The 10,918-nt window shown below is 50.9% G+C and overlaps 1 protein-coding gene across 1 annotated transcript; it reads left to right on the plus strand.

Moving 5' to 3' along the window:
* Positions 1-507: 507 nt before the first annotated feature.
* Positions 508-10,373, plus strand: Cpn2 (carboxypeptidase N subunit 2). The gene is given in 2 exon segments (NM_001107085.3): positions 508-608; positions 8,423-10,373. Coding segments are annotated over 2 exon segments (1,698 nt in total). The 5' UTR covers positions 508-542; the 3' UTR covers positions 10,055-10,373.
* The last annotated feature ends 545 nt before the right edge of the window (positions 10,374-10,918 follow it).

A 10,918-nucleotide genomic window follows, 5' to 3' on the forward strand; every position in this document is an offset into this window, starting at 1 on the left:
GCACACGCAACTTCACTTACTCTCACGTGCTCACCACACACACACACACACACACACCTAACTCATGATCTCACTTGCTCAATTGTCCCATGCATTCACACATGCGATATATATGCCCCAAAGAGAGAGTTCATTAAATAAACAAGTCAGCAAACACGAGAGACTGGTAAGTTTTAGGTTTCGTCTTAGTGGCAGGACTGAGTTCTGAGCAGGTCTCTGGGTGGCCTTAGCCCACACTTTTGTTCACAAGGAAACGACCCTCATCTCAGTGTAGCCTGGAGACACTTTGGTTTTTTGGAGTCACTTTTTCAGGGCTAGCGGATACTTGGGGTCCCAGAGATGCCAAGCCTACGGTCTCAGTGGGATGTTAGTCCTCTTAGACATCTGTCTATGGGAACTGGTCAGGGTCATTTTGTAATCTTTATAGACCTTGCCCAAGTGACCTTGGTGACATTCCGGGAACGGTCAATCCACCTGAGGGGAGGAACCCTTCCCAGGACTTTGGTCAGCGTTGGGACTGGATTCAACTGAATGCAGAGCACATGAAATTCTCTTCTGTTTCCGAGGAAAAACCAGGGCTTCTGGCCCCACCTGCCCAGCCCCTCACGGTAGGTCTCCTGCCTCCCTCCTGGGTCTGTGGGGATGTGGGGACATCTGGCTTAGGGTCCTGACTGGGACACTGGGAAGGGACTTGTTGCTCTGGGACAGCCCTGGAGTGGATGGCCTGGTCTGACTCTCGGGGTGGTGGGGGTGGGGGGGGACTAGGTGTGAATGAGGACAGGCAGAGTGGTTACAGATCCTGGTCCACCCTGGGGGGTGCTGCCTGCGGTCTGACATAATTAGTGCTGTTGTCTCCTCACTCCCAGAATGCCAGGCTTGGACGACAATGCTCACATTCAGCCTAGATCTAAATAGAGTGTTTGCTATTTGTCAAGCACTATGCAGTACTTTAAATGCACTGTCTAATCGGGAACTAATTTTAACCTTAAGGGCTAGGATTCTAATTAAGATGAGGAAATTAAGGCTTTGATAGATTCCGAAGGGAACCCTTTGAGCCCACGCGGCTAGTAAGTACAGCGTCTGGATTTGAACGCAGAGCTGGCTGTTCTGACAGAGCCAAAGTACTTTCCCACTCCGTTAAGAGAAGAGGCGTGGTCATAGAGTGCCACAGACATTCCATTCCTTCAGCCTGGTGCCATCCCTTTGCCCATCTCTGACCCAAGTGCTGGGATACAGAGCCAAAATACTGCTGCAGGAGCCTGACCCCTGGGGGTTCGGTTGGTATACGATCTACGGGAACACAGAGCAGAAGAACCCAGTGCTTAGCAAAGGACACCAGTGACCGGCCAGGTGAAGGAGGGACAGTCCAGAAAGGCTTGTTGGGGACTCCTACTGGTCTGAGAGGGTGGGTAGAACAGGAGCAGGCAGAGAGAGGGAAGGGTAGGCACAGACATATTGCAGCATCATCAAGGGGCTGGAGGCGTGGCAGAGTGGGAAAGTGAAGTACCCAGTCCACGCCTTCTTACATCAAAGTGCCAGCTTTCGCACAAACCCAACACAGCACAGAGCCAAGCTCCCTGAACCTTGGCAATGCCCCATCCGAGAGTTACAGAACTGGAGTTGGTGTTTGTGGGTGGGGTCAAGCCTCACACCTTATGGGGTGGGGTGGGGAGCCCTGGGACCTACCTGTACCTTGTGTTTTATACCTTGTGTTAACTCCGTCTTATAAAATAGCTCTCTTCTTCACCCTAAAACAGACACACGCTTATCATGTTAAAATATTTAAAAAATATGTACATGTTTTAAAAGCAGAGCCAATGTAGATTTATTAAGGAAAAGTAAGAAAGAATTACCAAGGGTGAGAGGAGATCCAAGAAAAGGATGCCCTGAAACACGTTTTTAAAAATAGAAACTTTTTTTATTCTTTGCCAATTTCACGCATGTGAACAATGTATCTTCATCATACCCACTCCCAAGTCCCTCCCTCCCCATACCCCAATACACCCCACACCCACCTTCATGTCTTTGATTTATTTATTTATTTTTTTAAATAACTCACGAGTCCAGTTACTATTACCTGCTGGAACTTGGACTAATCCTGCTGTCTTGGCCTGGAGCCAGGCTTGGGTAGGTAACCAGGGTGGCAGTGGATTCATGAGGCAACATCCACATCCTGTCCAGAGGTCAGCATTTCCTAGCACTTCTTTTTTTTCTTTTTCTTTTTCTTTTTTTTCGGAGCTGGGGACCGAACCCAGGGCCTTGTGCTTGCTAGGCAAGCGCTGTACCACTGAGCCAAATCCCCAACCCTGTAGCACTTCTTCCTCTGGCTCAGAAATTCTTTCCACCCTCTCTTCCAAGATGTCCCTTGAGCCTCACTCGTCTTGGGGTGTATTGATGTGCAGATGCCCCGTTCAGAGCTGAACACTCTGTACTCATTTATTCTCAGAACTTTGACCAGTTATGAGTCTCTTCCTTAGCTTCTGACCACTGCAGAAAGAAGCTTTTCCTGGCTGAAGCTGAGGGCAGCACTAAACATACATGTGTGTGTGTGTGCATGTGTGTGAATGTGTGTATGTGTGTGTAGGTATGTGTGTATTTGCAGGTGTGTGCATGCTGCATGCTGCATGCTCATGTGTGTATGTGTGAATGTGTGTATTTATATGTGTGCATCAGTGCATGTGTATGTACATGTGTGTACATGCATGTGTGTATATGTGTGCATGTGTGCATGTGTGTGCATGTATGTGTGTACATGCAGGTGTGTGCATGTGTGCATGTGCACATGTGTGTATGCATGCATGTGTATTTGTGTGTACCTGTTTGTGTATGTACGTGTGCATGTGTGTTTGTATATGTATTCATGTGTGTTCATGAAGGTATGTGTGTATATGTATGTATGTGTGCATATGTGTGTATTTGTGTGCATGTGTGTGAATGTGTGCATGTGTGTGTAGGGATGTGTGTATATGCAGGTGTGTGCATGCTGCATGCACATGTGTGTATGTGTACATGTGTGTATTTGTATGCGTGCATTAGTGCATGTGTATGTACATGCAAGTATGTGCATGCATGTGTGTATATGTGTGTGCATGTGTGTGCATGTATGTGTGTTCATGCAGGTGTGTGCATGTGTGTGTATGTGTGCATGTGTGTGTATTCATGTGCATGTGTGTGTATGTGTGCATGTGTGTGTAGGGATGTGTGTATATGCAGGTGTGTGCATGCTGCATGCACATGTGTGTATGTGTACATGTGTGTATTGTATGCATGCATTAATGCATGTGTGTATGTGTGTGTGCATGTGTGTGTATTTGTGTGCGTGTGTGTGTGTGTGTGTGTGTATCTGTGCACATGAATGACATGGCCTGTGGAAGCCAGAAGATGCCATTGGGTTCTCTGGAGCTAGAATTACTGACATAGACGCTAGAAACTGACGTGCGTGGAGGTGGTGGTCCTCTGCAAGAGCAGTATATGCCACCTCTAGAATATACTTTTTTTTTCCAGAGCTGAGGACTGAACCCAGGGCCTTTGGCGTGCTAGGTAAGCGCTCTACCACTGAGCTAAATCTCCAACCTCCAGAATACACTTTTAACCACTGAACCATCTATCCAGCCCTATTGGTTATATTTCTTTTTTAAAATTTCATTTATTTATTAACTGTGCATATGAGTGTATTACACCACATGCATGCAAGTACCTGCAGGAGTCAGAAGAGGGCACTGGGTCTCCTGGAACTACAGTCACAGGCAGTTGGGAGCCACCCCACGTGGTTGCTGGGAGTGGAACCCAGGTCCCGTGTAAGAGCAGTATGTACTCTTAACCTCTGAGCCATCTCTCCAGCTCCTTAGCTTCTGTTTTTTGATAGTTTGTTGCCTCAGTCTCTTTTCAGGGCCACACTAGCAATGACAGCCAGTCTATGCTTTAGGTGTCAAGATTGTGTTGTTAGCACAGTTCTGGATTAACAGTGCAGAGGCAGAGCCTCAGAGTTTGCTCCACCCCTGGGTCTCAAGTGGGCCTGGAGGTAGGGCCTGTGCAAGGTACAGTCTACAGCCCCTGAGGCCCTCAGCCCTTTGTTTTGTTTGCTGGCTTAGAGGAAACGAGATCAAGTCTGAGGAGCAGCCAGGGGCCCAGATGCTCTTCTTCTTGCTCCCCAGGGACCTGGGAACAGGCAGTTGTATCCAGCCTGCTGGTGAGGTAGATCCCAGTACAGGTGGCACCAGGCACACTGGGGTCAGACCCTGGGTTCCCAGCACCCTGGAGAAGGGGGCATGGCTTGGCCCTGTGGTGGATGACAGGTCGAACAGCACAGGGGGATGTACCCTCCATCACAGGTACGGTTGGAGAGGATGAGGGCTGTTTGCTGTCAGTCAACCAGAACAGTCAGATGAATAAACTCACGTTTCAGAATGGAGGAGAGGCGAGGTGCCCCTTCCTCGCTAGAGTATGGGGCGCTGCTGTGGCCACTCAGGGGTCTTTCTCAGTGCATAGCATACTCCTTCAACAGCTGTGGCCTCTGGTGCAGACCCCCACTGTCTCTGGAGTGGGTGCCCAGTGACTGTTGAAGGATTGCTAGGGGACCCAAGTCAGGGCTGTGAGCCTGTGCCCTTCACCACTGAGAGGGAAAAGTGTTAGGACCAGGGCTGTGGGGGAGGGGTCGCTCTGCTCCATGTGGATCAATCCCCTGACCTCATGAGATGACATCTGACTAGAACTGGCCCTTGCCAAGCTCAGGAGAATGGTGGCCACCCTCGGGTCAGATGACATACAACGGACCCAACTCTGGGCTTGGGGTTGTCTCTGTATTTTCTCATTAAAGCCTTCTGAGAGGCCACGTGGAAGGTAATCCTGTGCTCAGGGCTTTAACGGTGAAGCGAGGCACAGAGCGATCACGACACTTGGCCGCGGCACACGGCTTAGTCAGGGTTTGAGCCCATCGTGTCTGGCTACGGAGTTCTCGCCCACTCTCCGGTGCTCTGCAGTGGGGAGGAGTCTTGGGCTGGGAATGGATCATGTTCACTCTGCCTCCTCATTCCATTCGTGTAGACAAAGACAAGGAGGGTCTTGTCCTAAACCTGAAAGAGCCTTGTTCTGACGTCTCCTCAGGAAACCCCCAGGGACCGAGAGGGGTGACAAGGTTAAGGACACATGCCTACCTGCATAGCTATTTTAAGCCTTGCCTCAGGTACTAGGACCTAGCTAGAGTGGGTAGCTCCCTCAGGCCACTGACCCTAGGTTGACTCCGCCATGGAGGCACACGCCCTTTCCTTGCCTGAGGAACACTGAAGGCGGCCCAGACCCAACCCAACAAGATTCAGGTTGGAAAGGACATGGACGGCGGGTGGGCTAACCCCAGGCCTGTCACTGTGAGGAGTGAGCCTGCCGATCTGTACCTATTCTCAGTCTGACACGACGCTCAGCAAAGTGGGATTGTGGGCTCAGCAGAGATTCCCAGAGCACAGACCTGGGTCGGATCCTGACCCCTTATATCTGAGGCTCATGCTATGGGAGTCCTGGTTTCCTGGTCCTGGTCTTGTCTAGGTTTCTCCGTTGCACAGGTTGCAGGTTTGAGAATGCTGGGGGTGGGGAAACAGCCTCTCAGACTCCCTCCCAACCCCATGTCCCCTCAGCCCCTCGGGGGCCGGATGGTCCTCTAACACCCGGGTGGATTTGCTTCACCTGATTTCTATGCTACCAAGGGTCATAGTTTTCTTCCGTGTCTGGATTCTTGACAGTTGCCTTACTCAGGAACATCTCCAAGCCCTTGTTTTCTAAGGTCAGTACATGAAGGAGGCACCAGGCCACCACGGGGATGAGAGGAGTGAGACTGGATGGCTCAGTGGTGACGCTTGTCCTCTAGAGGCCCTGGCTTTTCTTCTGTGGTACGTCCATCCAGGGCTCCAGATTTCCTCCTGGCAATGCTAGGAGGCCTGTGGCCTGTGGAGGGCCTCTTGGGTTGTGTCACTGTCTAATTACTGTTCTGTCGTTGTGAAGAGACACCGTGACCAAATGTGCCAGGAGGAGGCATTTAGTTGGGGGGCTGGGTGGCTTACAGTTTCAGAAGGTGAGCCTGTGATCATCTGGACAGGAAGCATGGCAGGTGGGCAGGCACAGTGCTGGAGCAATAGCTGAGAGCTACATCTGATCCACAAGCGGCAGACAGAATGAGAGACTGGGTTTGGTGTGGGCACCAGTGACACACCTCGTCCGACAAAGCCATACCTCCTAACTCTCGTCAAACAGTCCATTATCTGAGAAACAAACATCCAAATACATGAGTCTCGTGGGGGTGGGGGTGGGGGTGGGGTATTCAAACCACCACAGTATCCCTGTGCAAAGGCCTCAGGTCCCTCACCTCCCTGAGTTGTACAGCTTTTTATTCTGAGGGACCTTTTTCTGGAAACTTCCTTTGAGTACCAATGGCCAGAGGAATTAGTCAGAATCAGTGACTGGATACCCCTTGGCATGGGTAACATTAAGAGCTCCTGGCCTCTTATTCTCATAAGCTCTCTAGGTCTAGTTTCTGGCCTGCTGCTAGACCGGGTCTGGACCGCCTGGGGGAATTCCATTCAATCGACCAGGTGGAGCCTGCAAGGGTCAGCCCCAGCCAGCAGGGGGCAGCAGAGAAACAGCCAGAGGTTTGCCTTACTTGCTTTTATTTTATTTTTTAATTTTTCTTATTTTCAGGAAAGTCAAATGTATTCTATCTACAAGATATTTTCTTACGACTTCTTTTGTTCAGCTACTCTCTCTGTAATGACAGCATCTTGCAACCTAACAGCAGTTAGCATGGTTCCTAACTGCTCGTTTACTCTGTGTCCCCGATCTAAATGAAGCACATTTAGATCTCGCGATCACCACGTCGTTGTCAGTTCTGTCATTATCCCCAGTTTGCATATAAGGAAGTTGAATCACAGATAATAACATGTCTAAGGTCACTGGACTAGAAAGTCATGAGTCTGGGATTTGAGCGCATGGGGTTTGAACCTCCGCAGGTCATGTGACTAGGTGAGCGGACACCACCGAGGGCTCACAAAGGGCATGTCTTCTGAGGGTGGGGGGGGGGGGCTACTGAGCGCCAGTTGGTCTTGCCAGGTGGGGATGTGAACCCATTGTTTCCAGATAATTCTAAAATGTGGCTTTCGGGACAAATTCCCACTTCTCATGTGTGACCTATGAGACCGCCAGGGACTAAACAAAATGTACCCGTGGGCTACGTCACTCATTTGTGACTTGTTAGAAGATGTGATGGTTTTTTAGGTTTTGTTTTCATGTTTGTGCACGTGTGTGTGTGTGTGTGTGTGTGTGTGTGTGTTTTCTTTTTCTTTGTTTTGTTTTGTTTTTGTTTCTGTTTTGTTTTTTGTAGTTGGCTTGTTTTGAGCCAGGACCTTTCAATACATTACAAACTGGCTGTGAACTTTCTGAACTTACTAGTTATTCCAGGGGAGGTGGCCTACTAAACTTTAAACTAAAACCCCCGCCCTTATCTCTGCCCTGGCCTCCAGAACACATTGTTGTGAATGGCACACACACACTGCTGCAAAACACTGTGCTAGACTCTCTCTCTCTCTCTCTCTCTCTCTCTCTCTCTCTCTCTCTCTCTCATCTCTCTCCTTCCTTCCTTCCTTTAATAGAAATATAGCAAACTAAAATCTTGGTCTCCCTAGGTTTCCTGCAGAATCTTTGTGTCTGGACCCTAGAAATTTCCCTGGTCCTGGGACCCGACCCTGGGACAGTGGGAACAGGCAGGGAGGGCAGGGCAGTGCTCAGCACAGTTCCGAGGAGCCCAGCCCCTGCACAGTATTACCTTTAGCTGACCCAACTACAAGCACCAGGCAGGAGCTGCTCTCAGCCAGACCCTGAAATATGCTGAGATCTGGCAACCCAGGAAGATTATGGGTTAGGAATTCCCAATTTGGGGCTTATCTGCACATATTTACGTGTTATCTCCAACAATCCCGCACTACCTATGCTCTTCTTGCTCCCCTTTCTGACTCTTTCCACATCATTTTCCAATCTGGGAAGAACATGAACACTCCGGAAGATCAAAGTCTTGGTCCGGCCCTGGCCACTAATTGGCGGGGTATCTGGAAGGCAAGGCGATATCTTCCATGAAATGAGAACTAGGCTGCCACCCTCCACATGGCTGCTGTAGGGTTACCACCTTGCGAGCTGCTAAGACCGTAAGCCGAGACTGAGATTCGGTGGGAAAGCTTTCCTGTCACAAACCAGGCCTAGTTTCCACCCCCAGCAATGCACCACACAAGCCACTGTCCCCCAAAACACATACACGTCCTTCAAGAGACCGATTCTCACTCACAGCCTGATCTTGCCTTTGGGGGTCACTCTGGTGCTCTGGGCACTGCAATATGATGCTCTTCTTAAAGACACTCCTTTTGCTTTGTTTTTTTGTCCTCGAATTCAGAAAATGTTCCAGGGAGCCTGGTTATGTTGGGCCTCACTCCTGCTCCTGGTCAGAGTCACCCAGCCTTGCCCCGTGGGCTGCGACTGCTTCGACAGGAAGATATTCTGCTCGGATGAGCAGCTGGCTGCTATCCCCCTGGACATCCCCTCACATGTCACAGACATTGTCTTTGTGGAGACTTCCTTCACCACAGTGGGGACCAGGGCTTTCAGCGGTAGTCCCAACCTGACCAAGGTGGTCTTCCTCAACACTCGGGTCCATCACCTGGAGCCTGATGCCTTTGGGGGACTGCCCAGGCTGGAGGACCTGGAGGTCACAGGCAGCCCCTTCTCTAACCTCAGTGCCAACATCTTCTCTAACCTGAGCTCACTGGGGAAGCTGACCCTGGACTTTAACAGGCTGGCGGCTCTGCCTGAGGACCTCTTTCACCACATGGACACCCTGGAGTCCCTCCAGCTTCAGGGAAACCAACTCCAGACCTTGCCCGGGAGACTATTCCAGTCTCTGAGGTATCTGAGAACCCTCAACCTGGCTCAGAACCTCCTGACACAACTGCCGAAGGGGATGTTCCAGTCGCTCAGCAGCCTGCAGATATTGAAGCTGAGTGACAATATGTTCGCCAGGCTCCCCGAGGGAGTGCTGAGCAATCTGGGCAGCCTGCAGGAGCTCTTTCTGGACAGCAATGCCATCACGGAGCTGTCCCCACATCTGTTCTCACACCTGCTCAGCCTGGAGAAGCTGTGGCTGCAGCATAATGCCATCAGTCTCCTGCCGGTCTCCGCCTTCTCCTCCCTGCGGAATCTGACCTTTCTAAACCTGAAGGACAATGCACTGCGGACTCTGCCTGCCGGTCTCTTCACCCACAACCCAGGCCTGCTTCACCTGTCCCTTTCCTACAACCAGCTGGAGACTGTCCCTGAGGGCAGCTTTGCCAACCTGAGGAAGCTCGCTTCCCTCACGCTCTCCCACAACGCCATCACCCACCTGCCTGAGAATGTCTTCAGGAATCTTGAGCAGTTGGTCAAACTCTCTCTGGACAGCAATAACTTGACGGTCTTGCACCCAACTCTCTTTCACAACTTGTCCAAGCTTCAGCTCCTCGACTTGTCCAGGAACCAGCTGACCATGCTCCCTGGGGGCATCTTTGACACCAACTATGACCTCTTCAACCTGGCCTTGCTCGGCAACCCCTGGCAGTGTGACTGCCGTCTGTCCTACCTCACCAGCTGGCTCCGTCTCTACAACGACCGGATCTTCAACACCCACACTTTCTGTGCAGGCCCGGCATACCTCAAGGGCCAGTTGGTGCCAAACTTGAAGCAGGAGCAGCTCGTATGTCCGGGCAACCCAGGCCAGTTGGGGCTAGATGACAGGGAGCCAGCAGGCAGCTGGGATCTGGCTGTGGAGGGAAGGGCAGCTCACAGGCAGTGTATCTACGGCAACCCAGAGGGCACTGTGCTGCTTGCCTGCGAGGAGGCCCAGTGTCGCTGGCTGAACATCCAACTGTCTTCCCGGGAGGGCTCAGACGTCACAGCAATGGCCTACAATTCCAGTCAGGAGTGGGAGTTGAGGTCAACCTGTGGCTCCGTGAGGGTCACTGTGTCTATTGAGGCTCGAGCTGCTGGGCCTTAGGTGCAGCAGAGAGATTTGGAAGCCCTGGACCAGCGACCTCTTAGGGCAGAGGAAGCAGGATGTCTAAAGCTAATGTAAGGGACATGTCACATCTCCAGGTTAGAGAGGCCTGCTTCATCTAACATCTTCTTGTCTTCCGTCACTGTGCTCTCTTGGAACCTCTGGCCTAACGAGGTCATCCTCAAATCTTCCAGGGTCCCCTTGAGAACCACACCATGGTCTAGCACGATAGTTCACAACCTTCCTAATGCTGTGACCCTTGAACACAGTTCTTGTTGTACTGACCCCCAACCATACATTTATTTCATTGCTACTTTTATAACTGTGATTTTGCTGCTGTTTTTGGGCGACAATGCAAGTACTTTTTTGGAGGTAGAGATTTGGCAAAGGGGTCACGATTTACAGGTGGAGAACCACTGGCCTAGAGGTTATAACCCCGTCACAGTGTTTTCCTACCATTAAGCCCCACCCCACTCCCTGTTCTGCGTTCTAGCCTTGAGGTGTGTTCACCTCTACTGTAGTTGTATAAAGTAGAGGTCATGTCCCTTTAATAGATCAAAAAATCAATAGTCTGTTCTGATTTCTTGGTCCCAATTTTGTAGTTAGTGGCTAGAGAGGGGAAAGGGGTGTTTTGGAGGAGCTGAGGTGACTGGAAAAGGAAGGGAAGGGCGGGGCTGTGAGGGGAAGGGAGATTGTTCCAGCCCCCTCTCAAGCTGCATCCAGGAGAAATCAAGGCAAGGTGGTGCCCTAGAGCAAAGCCCAGCTTCATGGCTCTTAGGAGGGCAGTGTGCCATTGCCTGTTCAGCACACAAGATGGCTGTTCCCTGAGGAGGCAGAAAATGACTGAGGAGGAGGAAAAGGAGG

Source organism: Rattus norvegicus, chromosome 11 (assembly GCF_021556685.1).
Source record: "Rattus norvegicus strain SHRSP/BbbUtx chromosome 11, alternate assembly SHRSP_T2T, whole genome shotgun sequence".
NCBI classification, from domain to species: domain Eukaryota; kingdom Metazoa; phylum Chordata; class Mammalia; order Rodentia; family Muridae; genus Rattus; species Rattus norvegicus.